The 21083-nt window shown below is 39.6% G+C and overlaps 1 protein-coding gene across 7 annotated transcripts in view; it reads left to right on the plus strand.

The window, feature by feature from the left end:
- Window positions 1-21083, plus strand: part of PLD1 (phospholipase D1) — a 261776-nt gene that overhangs the window by 202217 nt on the left and 38476 nt on the right. For all 7 annotated transcript variants that reach the window (XM_088839115.1, XM_088839120.1, XM_088839100.1 and 4 more), the window contains 2 exons: window positions 4514-4648; window positions 13923-14076. In XM_088839115.1, coding sequence (XP_088695241.1) covers window positions 4514-4648; window positions 13923-14076 — 289 coding nt within the window. The remainder of the gene's footprint in view (window positions 1-4513; window positions 4649-13922; window positions 14077-21083) is intronic.

The raw sequence follows: 21083 nt of genomic DNA on the forward strand, positions 1-21083 counted from the left end.
CTGCCAAAGCAGGAAATGCAACAGACAAGGGTTCAATCCCTGGATCAGAAAGATCTCCTGGAGAAGGAAATGGCAATCTGCTGTAGTATTGTTGCCTGGAAATTTCCTTGGACAGAGGAGCCTGTCAGGCTACAGTCCATGAGGTTGCACAGAGTAGGATGCAACTGAGTACCCATGCACGCACAGTGGAAAGTGGTATTTAGAAACCAAATTCTGGGTAGGAAGTATGATCATTGCTACTGGGATATTACTGCTGTAGGCTTTTTGCATGCACATTATCTATCTGTCTGTCTATCTCTCATCTAATCTCCATACTGATACTTATAATTTCAGTCCCATGCCACAGGATTCCTTCTTGCCATCTCTCTATTTTTATAACTTCTTTATCTCACAATAAGAAACCTACTTCTATTATCTATTATATATATATATATATATATATATTTCCTCAATCTTAGAATACACAGAAATTGCTAGCCCAACTACTATGAAGAAGATATCTCACTAGACTCCAATATTTGTTTTTAGTTCTTTTTGTCTTTAGCCTAAGAGTATATATCATCAAAAGCTAGTGTTCCAAGTATCCTTGGATTATGGTTTTAATTTGAAAAGCAGTTAGGTTCACTTGCTTTAGTTTGTCTTTCATTTGGGGTTCTTTTTTCCTGTATCTTTCCTGATTTTTTTTTTTCTTTTTGAGTGTATGCAATAGACGGGTTTACTTCCTTTAGATTGTCTTTCATTTGGGGTTCTTTTTTCCTATATCTTTCCTGATTTTGTTTTCTTTTTTGAGTGTATGCAATAGACTTCCAATAGTCAGAACTATACAAAAGACAGACATGCTTAGACAAGCGCCACTGCTCTATACCTCCTTTCGGTTTCTTCCCACCGTCTTTCTCACCCTAATCTACTCATCCTCTATTGGTAACAAATTTTTTCTGTTTCCAAGTTATTTGGGCTGTGTTTCTTTTTGTACAAGGGAACAGAAACGTGTATATTTTCTTATTTCTCCAAATCTCTTTCATAAGAATAACATACCACATACTCTCTTATGTATTTGCTCTTTTTAAATTTACACTCCATCCTGGAAATCACTCTGAATCAGTTCATAGAGAGTTTCATTCTTTTTTACCTCTGCATAGTCTCTGGTGTATACATTGGCCATAATTAATCCAATCATTCTCTGTGTGAGCATTTAGGTTATCTTCAATATTTTTCAATTACAATAATATAATTAGTAGTTTTGTGTATATACGTTCTTATTTGTTGGAACTGTATATTTAGGGTAAGTTTCTAGAATGGAAATGCTGGGCTATAGATAATTTTGTTAGATATTGACAAATTCCCCTCCAAGTTTATACCAATTTGCACTCTCAGCATCAATGTAAGAGAGAGCTTACTTCAATCCAGTCTCCACAATACAACACAACAGAATATGTTAGCTTTCTTTCTTTTTTTTTGGTCTGTCTCATAGGTTAAAAAATGGCTTCTCAGTATAGTTTTAATTTGCATTTCTGTTAATTATGAGTGAAGATGACTGTCTTTCCAAATGTATCTTTTTGTGTGTTTGAATTGTCCATGTCTTTTACCTATTTTTCTGTGAAGACTTTGTTCAGTTATTTTTTAAATTATTTATTTATTATGGCTGTGCTAGGTCTTCAATGCCTTGCAGGTCCTTTCTTTAGCTGCAGCAAGTGGGGACTTCTCTTGTTGCAGAGCAAGGCTCTACTAGGGCTTCAGTAGTTGCAGCATGCAGTCTCCGTTGGTACGGCTCTGGGGCTCTAGAGCGCAGGCTCAGTAGTTGTGGCACCCTGGTTTCCTTGTTCTGCAGCATGTGGAATCTTCCTGGTATGGGGACTAAACCCATGTCCCCTGAATTGGAAGGTAGATGCTTAACCACTGGATCACCAGGGAAGTCCTTTGCCTTTTGTTTTCGCTTATTGTGTTTTGTGTCATGCAAATAAGTTTGTTTTGTTTTTTAGCCAACATTATTGATCTTTTCTTTTATTGCCTCTAGATAGTTATAAGCCTCCTCTACACTCAGGTTACCAGGAATTTACTCGATTTTCTTCTAACACCTGTATGGTTTCGTATGCTTACATTTTCATCTCTAATTTATTTAGAGTTTTTATGATTGCTGGGAGAAATGTATATAATTTTTATCTCTCTCAAATAGCTATGCAATTATAGTAGCACCTTTTATTAAAAAGCCCTTTTCCTAGAGCTACAATCTTCATCATATGCAAAATTTCCATACTTACTTGGATCTGGACTTTCAATTTCGGACACTGGTTTGGCTGTCTATGTACCAGTTCTGCACTGTTTTAATTATACAGACTTTATAGTATGTGTTAATATCAGACATGGGAAGGGTTATCTATAAATGGAGGAACCTCTATATATTACCTGTGAAAATATTTCTTTCCAAGATACCTAAATGTTATAGGTTCACTGAGTAACATCAACAGCAAAATAGAAAACATCAGTAATACCTGGAAACTTCAGCAAATGAAACATGAACTACCATTGATTCTATCAGCGTGCTTCAGATTCTCTTATAAAAATTTATATTCTCCTTCTATAAGAATCTGTGATGCTTTGGTTCCACTCCATTTATTCTTAGTATCACACTTAGCTTATCCAGGACAACTGCTGTGTGAGAGGGGGACCATAAAATCTCGTGACTAACACTCATGACAGCGTAATGATTATGGGTTGGTTTGATACGGAATACAGTTCTTATCACATAAATGACCTTCACACGACGAGAGGGCAACATTTTAAAGTACAAACCTGGTACTTCTTGCTCTGAAATAAATTCTCCAAGGTCAAACATACTTAGGGTTTTTTTGTTTCCCTAATTTCAATGATTTAGAAGGAGGGATATTATTTAACTGCCAACATTTTTACTTACCCAAAGTCTGTAAAATTTTAACTGCTGCTTTGCCCTGAGTTTGCTACTAAGTATGTATATACATCAGATAGTTTGGGCTCACGTCTTGCATCTGATTTAAACAGCAGCAGGTGTTGGGACTTACATGGTGGTCCAGTGGTTAAGAATCTGCCGTCCAAACCCTCTTACACTGTTGGTGGGAATGCAAACTAGTACAGCCACTATGGAGAATAGTGTGGAAATTCCTTAAAAAACTGGAACTAGAACTGACATACGACCCAGCAATCCCACTGCTAGGCATACACACCAAGGAAACCAGAATTGAAAGAGACTCATGTACCCCAGTATTCATCGCAGCACTATTTACAATAGCCAGGACATGGAAGCAACCTAGATGTCCATTGGCAGACAAATGGATAAGAAAGCTGGGTACATATACACAATGGAATATTACTCAGCTATTAAAAAGAATGTTTTTGAATCAGTTCTAATGAGGTGGATGAAACTGGAGCCTATTATATAGAGTGAAGTAAGCCAGAAAGAAAAACACCAATATAGTATATTAACACATATATATGGAATTTAGAAAGATGGCATTGATGACCCTGTATACGAGACAGCAAAAGAGACACAGATATAAAGAACAGAATTTTGGACTCTGTGGGAGAGGGTGAGGATGGGATGATTTGAGAGAATAGCATTGAAACATGTTTATTATCATATGTAAAATAGATCGCCAGTCCAGGTTCAATGCATGAGACAGAGTGCTCAGGGCTGTTGCACTGGGATGACCCTGAGGGATGGGATGGGGAGGGAGGTGGGAGGGATGGTCAGGATGGGGAACACATGTACACCCATGGCCGATTCATGTGAATGTATGGCAAAAACCACCACAATATTGTAAAGTAATTAGAATCAAAATTAAATTTTTAAATTAAAATTTTTTAAATGGCAAAAAGAATAAATAAAATAAAATTGGGTTAAAAGAGAAAAAATAATCTGTCATCCAATGCAGGAGATGTGGGTTTGATCCCTGGTTGGGAAACTAAGAACCCACATGCCTCAGAGCGACTAAGCCCATGTACTGCAACTAATGAGCTCGTGAGCCACAAATAGAGAGAACTCCATGCACCGCAGTGAAAAAAGTCCCACAAGATGCAATGAAGATCCCGAGTACTGCAACTGAGACCTGATGCAGGCAAATAAGTAAACCTTTAAAAATAACAGAATAAACAGCAGCAGGTGTCAACCCAGACAGCTGCGAATCTTAGGTTGTCCCACTGTGGCTATACTTCAATTAGTTACTCAATAAATCTTTAAAATAAAATGTTCATATTTGAATTTATTTTGGTATCACCTAGTATTGGGGATTCATAGAAATCACTTCAGTAAGATATTTTGAAATTATATCTCCATTTATATTAGCAATATAAAACTCTTCAGAAAGTAAAACTAGATCCTAGATGCATTCTAAAATTATGTACACACACATACATATATATGTTATACAGTCTATTCTTAACCTGTTGAAGTGGTATATTTGTTTTGAAAGACAGTAAAATCTAAGATGCCTTTATTGAGCTTGGTCATATTAATTTTAGTGATTTCTTGTTTAATTTACAGTTGGCAATCAGTGGATAAATTATATATCCTTCTGTGGTCTTAGAACACACGCAGAGCTTGAAGGAAACCTAGTCACTGAGCTTATCTATGTCCACAGCAAGTTGCTAATTGCTGATGATAACACTGTTATTATTGGTAAGTACTTGGTCTCTAATTGTGTTCCTTGTCAGTTGACTTATTTTATGCAAAAATCATTCTTTATATTCCTTTGAAGCTTCCTTTGCAGTTGAGAGTATCAGTATCTAAAACGTTTCAGAAGCAATCTTTTTCGCTTATGTCCTTTCTAATCCCTGTTTTTATCTATGAAGTAACAGAGGCACAGAGCAATTAAATGGCCATTGTGCAAATTACAGTGTCCAGAGACAGCAGTCTCACCCAGCAGTGCAGTAATCAGTCTGCGCTCATTAATTCTTTATTATTCCCTTTTTAAAAATTGTGAACACAAGTACCTAGTTTCAGGGACTGGAAGGGAGAGGTTTGGGAAGGGAAGCGTGTCATAAATGAGTACCTGGTAGCCTGGTTGTGCTTTGTATGTGCTCCCACCACACCCACCTAACCATTACCTCAAACCCAAGGTTTTTGCAAGAGTCAGGATCGGAAGGATGTTAAAATGCCACTACATCTATGCTTAGAGCTTCCCTGGTGGCTCAGTGGTATAGAACTGGCCTGCCAATGCAGGAGATGTGGGTTTGATCCCTGGATTGGGAAGATCCCTTGGAGAAGGAAATGCAGCCCACTCCAGTATTCTTGCCTGGAAAATCCCATGGACAGAGGAGCCTGCCAGGCTACAGTCCATGGGGTCACAAAAGATATAGAAGCAACTGAGCGACTATCCAACAGCAACAACAATGTCTGTGCTTACCATTTTCCCCCTGGAGTCAGTATTTTGGATGTTACTAATCAGGGTACAGAGAGACAAGCTTGTGTAGTGATAATACAGTGTAGCCCTAGACTAAGGTCTGCAGTCTTTTCCTGCAGCCCTCACCCCATGGACAGATTCAGGGGTGTTACTGGTTGTACTTCTACCCAGATTAGATCAGCCTGCCGAGAAGGGTGGGTTTGTAGCTCCATTCTATTGTACACCTGGCAAGCTTCATTTTTTTTCCCTATCTTGGGTTTCGTTTGCCTTCTAATGTCATGTTACATGAACATTGAAAGGTCAAAATGAGAAAATGAGTATTAATAACCAGCCAGATAAATGAATTGACAAAGGTGAGGGGATGTTACTTAAGAGATATGCTGTGTTCCACTGTTGGGCATTCCACTCATCTGTTTTAAATAAAATGTAGTTTCTCAGCTATAAGATATCTATTCTTTAAGAAACTAAGTGTCATGGAGTGTTCTAGAAAAAATTTGACAGTAAATATACCTTTTCCATTTCTATCCTCCACTGAAAAGAAAGAAAAATCTCATACCTAGGAGTAATGAGACTGTCTTCTCTGGAATAGGATTTGAAAAGAAAGAAAAGCAGTTCTGAAGCCAGAAAATATGTGGATCACAGTGTGGTGATACACACACACACACACACATTCTTTTAATACTTACTGGGCATTTAAGAGAAATATCTTGTGTCTTCAATCTCTTGCCCAATAGGGATCGGAGCTCTTTAAGGATTCATTTCTTCCCCTATCTCCCCTAATAAACAAGTTTTCTCTTATTTCCCCAAGCTATTCTTGTCTTTGCCTCTTTAGAAGCTAATCTCAGAATATTTTTATATTAGAATTGACAGTGACAGTAAGGAAAGGGAAAATACTGAAGCTTGTTGAAATGGAAAAACAAACAAACAAAGCCAGATAAAAGTCAGTTGATCTCTTCAGGGAGATTTCAGAATTCTTGAAGTAAAAATTGACAGATGTAAATATTTTCATTTTAAAAGTCTTTTCGGCTTTCAACCCGCTTTACTTTTACATCAAATACAAATGCAAAGTAGTTTTTAGTATCTGAGTTAAATAAATCTGTAGAGTTTTTGACTTACTTTATAGAAAGGTCTTTAAACTCTCAAAGGCTACAATTTATTTAGACTAGCAATAATTGATCCTTTTTTGCATACAGTTATTATCTACTTTCTTGAAACTGAAGATGTGACCTTGGGAGTATGAAGAGGTCTCACTTGCTAGTCTTTAGGGGCTGGATTTCTTTTTCTTCTTCCCCAAGGGCAGAACAGATTTTCCCCTGGAAAATCCATGGAAAAATCCATGTATCCACTTTTGTTCTTTTCACCTCTGTGGGAACTCTGGAAGAAACAGGCTGCTTATTGCTGCTCTCAGACATTTGGCCTGTTTAAGTTCATAAAACAGAGAACAGTGTTTAAAATTCTCAAAGAGAAACTTGAGAAATTAGGTTGAGGATACTTTATGTGTGTTAAGTCATTAAGAGCTTAAAAGAAGTTAAAGTAACCTGTGATTAAATTTTCTAATATGGCAGACTTACACCAGAATTACTGAATAATCTATCGTAAGAAAAATGACTAAATGGTTTATCCTCATTTTTTCTTCACAAGAAAATACTTGGTTTCTCACACTGAGATCTCTTTCATGTATAGCTTTAATTATGTCTTACCCCAGTGGCCCTGTGACCAAGTCCAGGTTTCTAATTCATCTTATTGGCATGTAACGGTTATTTTCTTTCCTAAATAAAACAAGGCTATCCTTAAGTAGAATTTAAGTCTATCCTGTTAACTAAATGAAATGACTTTTTTCCCCTTTCTTTTGGTTTCACTTATTCACTGCGTGGGCTTCCCAGGTAACACTAGTGTTAAAGAACCTGCCTGCCAATAAGAGACGTTGGTTTGATCCCTAGGTCAGAAGATCCCCTGGAGGAGGGCATGGCACCACACTCCAGTATTCTTACCTGGAGAATCCCACGGACAGAGGAGCCTGGCAGGCTACTATGCACTGGTTCACAAAGAGTTGGACATGACCGAAGTGACTTAGCATGCACGCATGCAGCCCACTGCACAGCACAATAGGGAGACAAAAAGCATGATCACACAGTTCCGCTGCCCCACCCACCACATGGACTACAGGGGAGGCAGGTATTCTTTTCACCAAAAACCAGAGCCATTGGGATGGATACTGAGGAACTGGTGCTGAGAGGCAGTCAGCAAGGGTGACATGTGGGAACGGCACGGAGAGAATGGATCTCGGTGCTTAAAGGCAGGCTCAAGACAAGTGTCTGTAGTTGAAAGGCTACCCCGGTAAAGAGCGAGTCCCATGGGTCTCAACCCTGACTGCCTTAGGATTGCCTAGTGGCTTTTCTTTTGTTTTTTGTAGATGATTCTTTTTTAATTAATGTATTATATATAGTAAATGGCACAAAGCTTCAGTGTACAGCTTAATGAATATTCACATATGTTTACATTTATGTAACTACATCCCAGAACAAGATATAGAATATTTCCATCACGCTGATAGGGGTCTTCCCATCTCCACTCAGTGAGTCAGATGTTTTCACTGTCAGCACAGAACAATTTTGAACATAGATGGGTTTGAGTTCAGATGAATGGAACTGTCATTTAGGGGAATGTTTATTTATGCCTGCAGTTTCCTTTCAAATAGATCCTCTCCCCCCAACCAAAAGAAAGTTGGGTTAATTGATACAAGAATGTAGTGATATTAGGAGAAAATACTAATAATGCCTGGTTCCTACTTCCAGAAATTGTGACTAATTGGTCTGGTTTAGGGCCCAGAAAGCAAGGTTTTTTTTTGCTTTCTGTTTTTGTTTTGGCGCCATTACCTTTTGGAAGCTTCCTAGATGACGCTCCTGTGCAGCCAAGCTGCGAACTCCTGAACTGGAGGCTCAGGGAACACAAGCGGTTAGAAAGTACTGAGAAGCCCACTGAAGACTTCCCTGGAGGTCCAGTGGTTAAGACCCTGCTCTTCCAATGCAGGGGGTATGGGTTTGATCCCTAGTGGGAGAACTAGGATCCCATATGCCGCATGGTGCAGCCAAAAATAAATATGTGAATTAATTAAAACACATAGGCCTAAATAGGGTAGAGTTGGTGTATTATTTGTCTAATACTGCTGTAGCAAATGACCACAAACTTGGTGACTTGAAACAGCCCAAAATTATTATCTAAAAGTTATGTAGGTCAGGAGTCCAACATAGATCTCACTGGGTTAAAATCAAGATGTCAACAGGGCTGTGTTCCTTCTAGAAGCCTCCCAGATGGAGATTAGTCTCAAGAACCTGCCTGCCAATACAAGAGATGTAAGAGATGCAGGTTTGATTCCTGGGTCACAACCCACTCTAGTATTCTTGCCTGGAGAATCTCACGGACGGAGGAGCCTGGTGGGCTACAGTTCATGGGGTCACAAAGAGTAGGACACGACTGAAGCAATTTAGCACAAAGGAGAATCCATTTCCTTGCCTTTTCCAGCTTTGAGTGGCCGCCCTCATTCCTTGGTTCATGATCCCTTTCTTCTGTCTTTGAAGGCAGCAATGTTACATCTCTCTGAAGGTCCTCCAAGTGTCAACCCATTCTTCTGTAACCACATCTCTCTCTGAATTCCCTTTACTTTTAAAGACTTGTGATTATACTGAACACCTAGATAATCTAGGATAATGTCATTTTTATGGTCAGCTGATTAACACCATCTATTAATTCCATCTGTAGCCTTAATTCCCCTTTACCATGTAATATAACATCCCAACTTTGGGTATTATGACATAGTCATCTCTAGAGGTCATTATTCTATCACAGGAGAATTAACAATTTCTTAAACAAGACATTTTTTTAAAAAAAGCAAAATGACAAAGGAAATGATAGAAAAATCTAACTGCATTAAAATTCAGAACTTTATTCATGAAGATATGCTATATAAATAAAATAAGAAGATAAACCACAAACTGAAAAAAGAGTATTTGCAACACACTTAATACTCTTTGTGACCCCATGGACTGTAACCCACCAGGCTCCTCTGTCCATGGGGATTCTCCATGAATCCAAGAATACTGGAGTGGATTGCCTTGCCCTCCTCCGGGGGATCTTCCCAACCCAAGGATTGAACCCAGGTCTCCTGCATTACAGGCAGATTCTTTACCTTCTGAGCCAGCAGGGAAGCCCATTCAAAACATATAAAGAACTAGATCAACAAGGAAAGACAATATCCAAAGAAAGATGGGCAGAGGAATTGTTTAGGAGCACCCCCACAAAGGACATACCTGAGTCCCACAATATAAGAAAGATGTTCACCCTCATTAATATGGTAATGAGGAAAAGAACAGGTTTTCAAAATACCAACTGGCGAAAATAAAAAACTGGACAGTCCAAGTGCTAGCAACACTAAGAAACACCAGGGATGCCACTCCTGTGTACAGAGCCCCGTGAAACTCCCACGTGTGCACATCAGGAAACATATGCACAACTATGCAGAACATAATTGTGTATTATAGAAAACTCTGGAAACAACCCAGATATCCATCAACAGGAGAATGACTAAATAGGTTTGTGGGTGCTCATTTAAGGAAAATAATGCATTACGATATGTATAAGATAAATCCCAAAGATATGATGTTGAATGAAAGAAGCCAGTCTCCAAAGATTATCTACTATATGGTTCTATTTACACAAATTAAAAATAAGCCCAAAGTAAACTTGTTTGTTCAGGAAAACATCATCCTAGCATGATGAACACAAAATTCTATATAAAGTTTCTCTCCTGGGAAGGGAAGGACTTCCATGGGAAGATAGCTGAGGACTTCTGGAATGTGGTAATGTTCTATTTTTCAGCTTGGGTAATAAATTCAATGATTTTCTAAAGTCATTACCTAAGTTGTACTTATAAGTTTTCATATACTCTTTTCTATTTTGCTATAGTTCACAGTGTTTAAAAAGTTCCTAATAACATGCTTAGAAAAGGTCATTTTCCAAAAATTAGGTGTTTTTAAATTATCAAGACAATGTCCTAATAAACCAAGGGATTTCTGTCACCATAAAAATAGAGTACCTTTGTTGAAAACAATTCAAACTTTAAGGACTCATATAGAGTAAAAGGTCAAAATTCCCCTTATTGTCTCCTTCCCTTTGCCAGAAAGCACCCACCACCCTTAACCCTTCAGTGTGTATCTTCCTAGAATCCTTGCCCACTCTTCTTCCTCATATTTTCTGTAGAAATGGGTTAATACTATAACCTGCTGTTCTGAATTTGATTTTCAGAATATGGGAATGTTTAACAACAAAAAGGGAGAGAATATTTACATCCACCAGTATCTCATTTTTAGTATCTCATTTATTAAATTCATCTTAAGTTTTCTCTTCCCCTTCTTCACATTCTTAGTAAGTAGTAGCCAACTCACTTATCCTGGCTTCCCTGATGGTTCAGTGGGTAAAGAATCTGCCTACAGTGCAGGAAACACAGGAGACGCAGGTTCAATCCCTCAGTCTGGAAGATCCCCTGAAGGATTCCAGTATTCTTACCTAGGAAATTCCATGGTCAGAGGAGCCTGGTGGGCTACAGCCCACAGGGTCGCAAAGAGTCAAACATGACTGATCATGAGCACAAGACGAGCACACCTCACTTATCCAGTGTAGTTGAGAGAGACTGCCCTGGGAAACTCCTGATGCACCCTGGAAGTGCGAGAAAACACACTCTCTAAGAATTCTAGTCCAGAATGCCAGGAATGCATTCCTCTGCTCGCGAGTGTGGGGCCCACAGTGCTGGGAGGGAGTCTAGGGGGACCGGTGTGAAAATGTGTGTGTGTGTGTGCGCGCGCGCGCCTATGTGTGTAGGCTTTCCAGAGGGCTCATATGCTCAGGCTCCCAGACAGTGAAGAGCAATGATGGCTTCCCAATTCAGCAGCCCCGACCCGACAGCGGCCTCTGCTGGGGACACGTGGTAGTGACGTCCCAGCACTGCTCGATCTGGTGTCTGCCTCTTTGAGACCCCATGGACTGTATAACTGGAGAAGGCAATGGCACCCCACTCCAGTACTCTTGCCTGGAAAATCCCATGGACGGAGGGGCCTGGTAGGCTGCAGTCCATGGGGTCGTGAAGAGTCGGACACGACTGAAGCGACTTCACTTTCACTTTTCACTTTCATGTATTGGAGAAGGAAATGGCAACCCACTCCAGTGTTCTTGCCTGGAGAATCCCAGGGACGGGGGAGCCTGGTGGGCTGCCGTCTATGGGGTGGCACAGAGTCGGACACGACTGAAGAGACTTAACAGCCGCAGCAGCAGGGCTGTATATAGCCCGCCAGGCTCTTCTTCCATGGAATTTTCCAAAAATAGTGGAGTGGGTTGCCATTTCCTGCTCCAGGGGATCTACCCAACCCAGGGTTCGAACCAGTGGCACGCGGATGCTTTACCACTGAGCCACCTGGTAAGCCCCAAAGCAGCACTGGGGGGCCCTTACGCCTCACCCCTGACAGTTCACACACCTGGGTAAGGGGCAGTTCCCAGAGAGGAGGCTTCTTTGCTACAAACGGTATGTGCTAGCAAATCTCTCCCTCCTGAGGCAGGTTCTCTAGTGCAGATATTATCGAGGTAACAAGTATCTGATAATAATGCCAATAATAATTAGAATTTGTGGAGTAGTTTATAGATCAGTAAGTGCTTTCACACGGTCTTATTTAATTCTCACAACAACCCAACAAGGTCTATATTATGATCTTGAATTATATAAGATTAAATGACTTTGCCCAAATTAATGCTGGGCCAAATGTCAAGCCCAAAGACAAATTTTATAGTGTGATTTGTCTGCAATAGAGGAGGCAAATTTTATAGTGTGATTAAAATGTAAGTGTATGTGTAAAAAGTTGATTTGTCACTAACAAAACATTTTTCAAAGGTGGGACTCACCTCACAGCACCCTAGTAGTGCTCCCAAATTTCTGTGAGGTGTTCCATCCTTTCTCTGTCACCCAGAGTCCCTGTGGGGCACCATTCATATCCACAGTTATCATAGATTTGTGTGATTAAATATGTGACAATATTGTGGCAAGGGCTTCCTAGGTGGCGCTAGTGGTAAAGAACCCTTCTGCCAGTTCGGGAGACATTGAAGACAGGGGTTCAGTCCCTGGGTCGCAAAGATCCCTGAAGGAGGGCACAGCAACCCACTCCAGTATTCTTCCCTTAAGAATTCCGTGGACAGAGGAGCCTGGTGAGCTACAGTCCATGGGGTCACAAAGTCACAACTGAAGTGGCTTAGCACGCATGCACGCATGCAGTATTGTGGCAAATGGCAGTGAAGTCTCTTTAGAAGGAGCCAGCTTCCACTCATGTCTAGCATCCTGCCATTTGGGCTTGGGGCAGGGCTGCTAACACCTTCTACCCTGATGGCCCCCATCACAGAGGGTGGCCCCGAGCTCCAGTTCAACCTGACCTTTCTGCTGTGAGTCTGCAGAAGCAGTGGAGTGTGGGGCTAGGGCAAGAGGAGCAAGAAGGAAAAGGAGAATCTGTCAGGCCCATCTGTAGTTTGTAGAACACCTCAAGTATTCAAAAGTGTGGATCCAGGATGGTTAATGCAGAAAAAGTAACAATATATGACAGAGGAACGCAGAAGATACACATTGAACTAATATTCAAATACATGTGAAAGTTGACATTCTCAGCTCATTTGGATTTAAAAATAGAATGGAGAGAAGTTGATACAGAAGCCATTGGTGTGCCTCTCAAGACGAGGCAAGAGAATGGAAACTCATAGCCACTAATGATAGTCTGTATTTGAGAGTGGATTATATTGCTGTGAAGGTCTTCTTGAGTTTTGACATTTATACTTATATGACCATGAGTTAAAGTCTGCAGAATTTAATTATTAAGTGTAAAAGCTAACTGAACTGAACTGGTAAGCATTCTTGTTTCTTTTTGTGCTTAATGATTATATCAGTTAGGATCCCTTGAGCCACAAGATAGAAAATTCAGCTAGAGGTATGTGAAACTATAGGAAAGATAAGGTAAGAAGGTAAGAAGTTCTAGAGTTGGCTAGTTCAGTAACTTAAAGACCCAGAGTCTTTCTTCTTTCTGCTCTGCTGTCTTTAACATATCTGTTTTTCCTCTTGGTTACAAAATAGCTGCTTCAGCTCCTAGAATCATGTTTTCATACAACACTTCAAGCCAGAGTATCCAAAGACTGGAAGAGACATCCTGTTCTTGTGTCTGTTAATAAGAAGTAGAAAACTTTCTCAGAAGCCCCTGGCAGATTTGCCTTCATGTTCCAATGGCTAGAATCATGACAAATGCCCATTTATAAGCAGTCACTGGCAGAAATAATGTCATGACTGTGGCTGACTTAGACTGATCGAGATTCACCCCTGGGTTAGGGAGGTCACTGCTTCCTTAGAGCACCGCATCTCTTGATAACCAAACAAAATGAGGGTTTATTTAGCAAGGAAGAATCAAGTCTGGAGGACAAGTGAGTGTCTACCTCGACAAGAAAATTGTTCAGTTGCACTGTTTCTCCTTATAGGCTCTGCCAACATAAATGACCGAAGCATGCTGGGAAAACGAGACAGTGAAATGGCTGTCATTGTGCAGGACACGGACACAGTCCCTTCGGTAATGGATGGAAAAGAGTACCAAGCTGGTCGATTTGCCCAAGGACTTCGGCTCCAGTGCTTTCGGTGGGTCTCTGAAGCTGAGTGTCCCTCTGCAGTAGGCACTGCGACCCGACCCAGCCTCTTCACTCTCAGCACACCTGCCATCTCCAGGTTCTTCTTTTTTCAAATCAGTGTCCCCAGAACATAGGATGTGGTGCAAAATGGCTTTGTGTGGGGCACAAACAAAGCCATTTTATTATTATTTATTAGCTTTTATTATTTTTATGTGAAAAAAAACTAGTATTTTAAATCTATTAATAGATTTAGGACCAAGTCAAGCCACCTAGTGTCTATTTAAGTTTTTTATAGTGAGTCCATTTTTAGAAATTGAAATGGTTCCAGTAATACAAAGGTATGATTTTTAAAATCATTAAAGGAGAATGCTAGAGATTACTGGTGTTAAATTTAAATGTGGAAACTTCAGTTCTCAGGTTTGAGATGACTCCAGACATAAAAGATTCCTGATCTTCTACAGGAAGATGTGAGTTTTAAACAAATCTGTGGTCCAGTGGAGAGAGCACTGGGCTGAGAACCAAGGATTGTGTGGCCCTAAATGAGTCCTTCATTCAATTAAGTGTTACTCAGAACTTTCCTGGGCATGGCTCTAACTGGCCCCATCCCAACCCCTGTATTCCAGTGTCAGTGGACAGAGTGATCCTTCGAGAACCTACCTCAGATCCTGTCACTTCTCTGTTCCCTCCACAATGGCTTCTTTTTTTTTTCCCCCCCGAATGGCTTCTTATCACCTCTCCCTCTTCCCCAGTCACTGCTGACACACTGAGCTCCCACCGTCTATGAACACCCCAACCACCCTCCCACCTGTAAGCTTTTTCAGGAAGTCCACAATTGTATGATTCTAGAATCTGCCTGCCATGCAGGAGACCCCGGTTTGATCCCTAGGTCAGGAAGATCCCTTGGAGAAGGAAATGGCAACCCACTCCAGTATTCTTGCCTGGAGAATCCCATGGACAGAAGAATCTGGCGGGCTACAGTCCATGGGGTCACACAGAGTTGGACATGACTGAGTGACTAAAACACACACAGAGGATGTGATTGGCCAGGATGGGATTTCAGTGCGGTCTCTACAGTGAGATAGACAAGTGCCCCCCATTATAGGTGGTATTTTAAGCTTTTCGATGAAAGGCACTACACACATACTGTTGCAGTTTGGTTGTTTCCACCTTTCCCATGTCAACAGTCGCTTCTGGAAACTGGCTCACTGGCAGATAGGCATACAACCAGCACTTACCTCCTGCCAATCCTGGAGGCCCTTCCCTCCTACTCACTCCAGACTCTGGCTTTTGAGAACCAAGCTTCAGTTCATTCTGCTCCCTCTGCCCCAGGAACTCAGCAAATTCATCCCTCAGAATATGTCAGACCTCTGTTTTTATTCACGTTTGTTACTAATTGTTTTGCCAGTAAGATTTTTTTTTCTGATTATTGATATTTCAATTAGCTTCTAACATCAATTTGTTTTGTTTAGAGGGGAGAGTTTAAAATTAGTACCCTGTTAATCAACCCATTGATTGACTACTGCAGATTATATAGGGAAACAAATATTTCCTCCTGTAAACTAGAGATAAATGTCATACCTTTTCAGTTCCATGAGAACATAAGTATTCTCTTTAAAGGTGTGGGCTTCTTTATAAATTTCTAAATGTATAATTATAGAGGCAGAGAGTTCTGATTTCAACATATTTGCATTATAGAAAATTTGGCAAACACAGAAAAGCAATAAGAAAATTAAATTTTATCTGTAATCCCACCACCCAGGGCTAATAATTTTAACAGGTTATGTATCTCATTCCACTTTTTTCTATACATAAATGTCACTGTGCTGTATTTCTATTTTAAAACATAATTGAGTTCTTGTAGTTCCACAAAGTTCTTTATTATTTAAACAATGTTGCACACTTTTCCACGTCATTGTGTTGTATAACATTTACTAGCTGCATTGTATTACATTTAATGTCTGCATTGTATCACATCATATGAGTATGCCATAATTTCTTTAGAGAACCTCAGGAACACACAGTTTTCACTGATTTACAAAAGTGGGTATGGTTGTAGATAGCATCTTGCTAACCTTCTTAATGGTTTCCTTAACTAAATCCTAACCCTGGAATTTCTAGCCAAAGGAAGTGTGTAGTTTCCTTTGCCCTCTGACTTCATATTGTATCTCTAACAATGTTTTATAGGGCTTTTTCCTCCCCTTCTTTTCTGAATTCTGTTATTTTACTTAATCTTTGCCAATTTGTTGGGTTTCAAAATGAATTCCCTTTTTTTTAAAATGTGCAATTTGAGAGTTTAAACATTACCCATTTGTACTTGTTCTTTTGTAAACTGTCTAGACTATTCATATCCTTTGTCCATTTTGTTGGAATGTTTCACTTTCTTTTAATGACTTATAAGTAATTTAAGTATACAAGAGGCTAATTTCTTCCTCCCATTTGTTGCAAATCTGACTTAGCAATTGCTTTTTAATCATGTTTATACTATTTGGGGGAAACTTCAATTCTTATTAATCAAATCTATCAGTTTTTTCTTTTTTCTCCCCATTGTAATAAATATGCTTAGAATAGCTTCCCCAACCCAAGACAAAATATTTCCTATTTCCTTATATTTTATCTTCTAGTGCTTGTTTAATATTACTTTTTATTTTTTGATATTTATTTACTTATTTTTAAATATTTATTTACTGCACTGGGTCTCAGTTTTGGCTGCACTGGGTCTCAGTTGCACACGGGATCTCCAGTTGTGGCTTGTGAACACTTAGTTATGGCATGTGGGATTTAGTTCCCTCACCAGGGATTGAACCTAGGTCCCCTGCCTTGGGAGTGTGGAGTCTTAGTCACTGGACCACCATAGAAGTCCCTGATATTATATTTTACATTCAGCATCTGCAAATTATTTTAATGTTAGAAAGGAAGTAGGGACTTTAACTCTTTTTGCTGCAGAAACCAGCTGATCCAGATTGCATGACTGCAGTCCTGTTTGACTCTCTAGCCTGCAGTGCCTCTTTATGCTGTACCAAATTGCCATGTGTCCTAATCTATTTGTACTCTCTGCTGCTTCCTACTGAAGGTCTGATGACTTGCATGCCAGTGTGGTATCATTTTAATTATCATAGCTGTGCACTTTAGTACTACTTCCTTCCTACCATACCACTTCCCCAAATTAGGATTTTTTTTCCAAAATAACCTTGGCTACTCTTATTCATTCTTCCACATGAACTTTAACATTGTTTATTCAAGTTCTGTCATTAGTTTTTTGATCATGACTACAGTATATTTATTGTTGCTGTTGTTTAGTGTCTAAGTTGTGTCTGACTCTTTTGCGACCCCATGGACTGTCGCTCACCAAGCTCCTCTGTCCATGGAATTTTCTAGGCAAGAATACTGGAGTATAGATTAATATAAAAAGAGCTGATGTCTTTATAATATTGAGCCATTCTATTGAAGAGCAAAGTATGTACTTCAGTTTCTTCAAAATTTTTATTCTTCAGTAATGCTTTAGGATTTTCATTATTGGAAGCAGGAGTACTTCTGCTTTATTGACGATGCCAAAGCCTTTGACTGTGTGGACCACAACAAACTGTGGAAAATTCTTAAAGAGATGGGAATACCAGACCACCTGACCTGCTTCTTGAGAAATCTGTATGCAGGTCAAGAAGCAACAGTTAGAACTGGACATGGAATAACAGACTGGTTCCAAATCAGAAAAGGAGTACCTCAAGGCTGTATATTGTCACCCTGCTTATTTAACTTATGTGCAGAGTACGTCATGAGAAATGCTGGACTGGATGAAGCACAAGCTGGAATCAAGATTGCCGGAAGAAATATCAGTAACCTCAGATATGCAGATGACACCACCCTTATGGCAGAAAGTGAAGAATTAAAGAGCCTCTTGATGAAAGTGAAAGAGGAAAGTGAAAAAGTTGGCTTAAAACTCAACATTCAGAAAACTAAGATCATGGCATCTGGTCCCATCACTTCATGGCAAATAGATGGGAAAACAAAGGAAATAATGACAGACTTAATTTTGGGGGGCTCCAAAATCACTGCAGATGGTGACTGCAGCCATGAAATTAAAAGACGCTCGCTTCTTGGAAGAAAAGTTATGACCAACCTAGATAGCATATTAAAAAGCAGAGACATTACTTTGCCAACCAAGGTCCATCTAGTCAAGGCTATGGTTTTTCCAGTAGTCATGTATGGATGTGAGAGTTGGACTGTAACGAAAGCTGAACACTGAAAAATTCATGCTTTTGAACTATGTTGTTGGAGAAGACTTTTGAGAGTCCCTTAGACAGCAAGGAGATCCAACCAGTCCATCCTAAAGGAAATGAGTGTTCATTGGAAGGACTGATGCTGAAGTTGAAACTCCAATGCTTTGGCCACCTGATGCAAAGAACTGACTCATTTGAAAAGACCCTGATGCTGGGAAAGATTGAAGGCAGGAGGGGAAGGGGACAACAGAGGATGAAATGGTTGGATGGCATCACCGACTCAATGGACATGAGTTTGAGTAAACTCTGGGAGTTGGTGATGGACAGGAGGCCTGGTGTGCTGCAGTCCATAGGTTCACAAAGAGTTGGACACAACTGAGCTACTGAACTGAGCTGAAAGATTTTTGTTTTTGTCCTTTTGGCTTTTTGCTGACTCTATACATTTCATGATAAGTTTGTTCCTAAGTGCTTTGTTTTTCCTGGCAACTTTTAAACTGTCTTAAAGAAGCAGTTGTTCTTGAACAAGCATTTTCACTCTTCCACAATAGCAGACACAAATAATACATTAAAAGGCACCATGAAAACCTTATGTTGATTTTAGCTCTTTTTACTGGGAAATATTCTCAAAGATAAACATTGTGACCTAGGGTCGAGCCATTTTCCCCCTTAAAAAAAAATGCAACTTCAATCCATTTCCCATCTGGTTTATTTTTGAATAGAAATACAGAGACACATTTCGATGTGACATCAGTTCTAAATAGAATCAGCCATCACAGTACTGCACTGGATGTCACAACTACATGCCAAACAGTTCATTAAGTCCTAGAAAATTATCCAGACTTAACAGATGTAGCCATCACTCAACAGAAACCTTTAGCTACACAGGTAGAGCTCAGAATCAGTGACCGTGGTAGACATAAGCAGTGGAAAGAACAGAAAATTTTCTGCACCTTTCCTACTGTCCCACTGATAATGTAAACAATTAAACATTCAATAATTGCCATTATTCACATCAGCATAAAATCAAATTCATTTTCTCTGAAACCTTAATCCTCAAATACCCAGGGTACTTCATATAATATTTACTGTACTTTTTAATATAAATTTTTAATAATTAAACTGACAGGCAAAATAATTTATTACTGAATATTATCTGTTATAGGCTTATTTAAATACTTTTTCTACTCACAAGTTCTTAACTGATAATTTGACAGACACATTACCTCACCTCTTGTTCTCATTTAAAAGCAAAGTCACAGAAGTATTCTTTTTTGCTGTTTTCAGCTGGTTAGCACCAACCCAAATCAAAGACATTATTATAATTGGCTTACTGTTGTAACTTGCACTGTCCTTCACATTTGACACAGTTAAAGTTTGCTTTGGGTCCTTAGGAACAGCCGTATCTGTGTGCAGACATCATCCTTTAGGCGCTTTTTGAAAGTTATCCCTGTAGAGTCTGCATGTGCGCGTTCATGCTCAGTTATGTCCAACTCTCTGCGACCCCCTGGACTGTAGCCCACCAGGCTCCTCTGTCCATGGAATTTTCCAGGCAAGAATCCTGGAGTGGGTTGCTATTTCCTCTTCCAGACGATCTTCCCAACCCAGAGATGGAACCTGTGTCTCCTGCCTGTCTTGCATTGGCAGGTGGATTTTTTACCACTGTGACACCTGGAAGACATAATTTGAAGTAGAAGTAGAATTTTGGGGTTATAAAACTCTAAGAATCATAGTGAGCCCAGGTGCTAGATTCATTTGCTTTAGATAATTTTTTAAATTTATTATTTTTTTTGGCTGCACCACTTGGCTTGTGGGATCTTAGTTCCCTGACCTGGGATTGAACCCAGACCCTCATAGTGAAAGCATCAAGTCTTAACCACTGGACCACCAGGGAATTCCCTTTTAGAGAATTTTTATATGATAGAAAAAGTACAGACTAAAACTAAAGTGAGATGCCCTTTTATACCCATAATCTGACTGAGCTTTTTTAGGTATTGGTAATATTGGAGCTGACTGGGGAGAACACAGATGGTAAATATTATGTGTGTTGGAACAATCTTTCCTGAGGTAGATTTTGCATAATGTTTGACCCAGGAATTTTAATTTTTAAATTTCTCTGAGTGAAATAATCATAGAAATTCACAAAGTAATTATATGTGATGAATAAATTATGTTCATTATAGCTTTGTATATAATAATGGAAAACTGGAAATAACCCAAAAGGTCATAATAAAAGAGCTAGTTAAATAAATTTTCACATAACTGGAAATTCTGCAGTCATTAAAAATGATGATGTAAATCGACATATTTAAATACTAAGAGGGTAACAATATTGTGATCTCCACCCTGTTAAATCCGACGGTTGGTTCTGATCAGAATTTAACACTGTGTTGCTCCAGGATACTCACCCTCTGGCTTTTCTGCAGCCTCACTGACTACTCCTTCCCTCCCCTACTGTTGAGGTCCTCTTCTCTGTCTATACTCATTCACATGGCTTTATGATTATACATATGTGGACAATTCTCAAAATTATATCCCCAGCCAAACCTTCTCTCCCAAACTCCAGATTCATTTATCCAACTGCCTACTTAGTATCACCACTTGAATAATAGATGTCCCAACAGGTTCAAAGTTGAATTCCTGGTCTTCCCCCACTAACTGACTCTACCCACAGAATTCCCATCTCAGCTGATGGCAACTGCCTTCATCTAGTTGCTTAAGCCAAGGCCCTTTCAGTCATCCTGATGCCTGTTTTTGTCACACTCTATGGCCACTGCATCAGTGAAAGCTGATCTCCCCACCTTCC

The sequence above is a fragment of the Moschus berezovskii genome, chromosome 1, assembly GCF_049115385.1.
Source record: "Moschus berezovskii isolate FMDL1 chromosome 1, NW_MosBer_1.0, whole genome shotgun sequence".
NCBI classification, from domain to species: Eukaryota; Metazoa; Chordata; class Mammalia; order Artiodactyla; family Moschidae; genus Moschus; species Moschus berezovskii.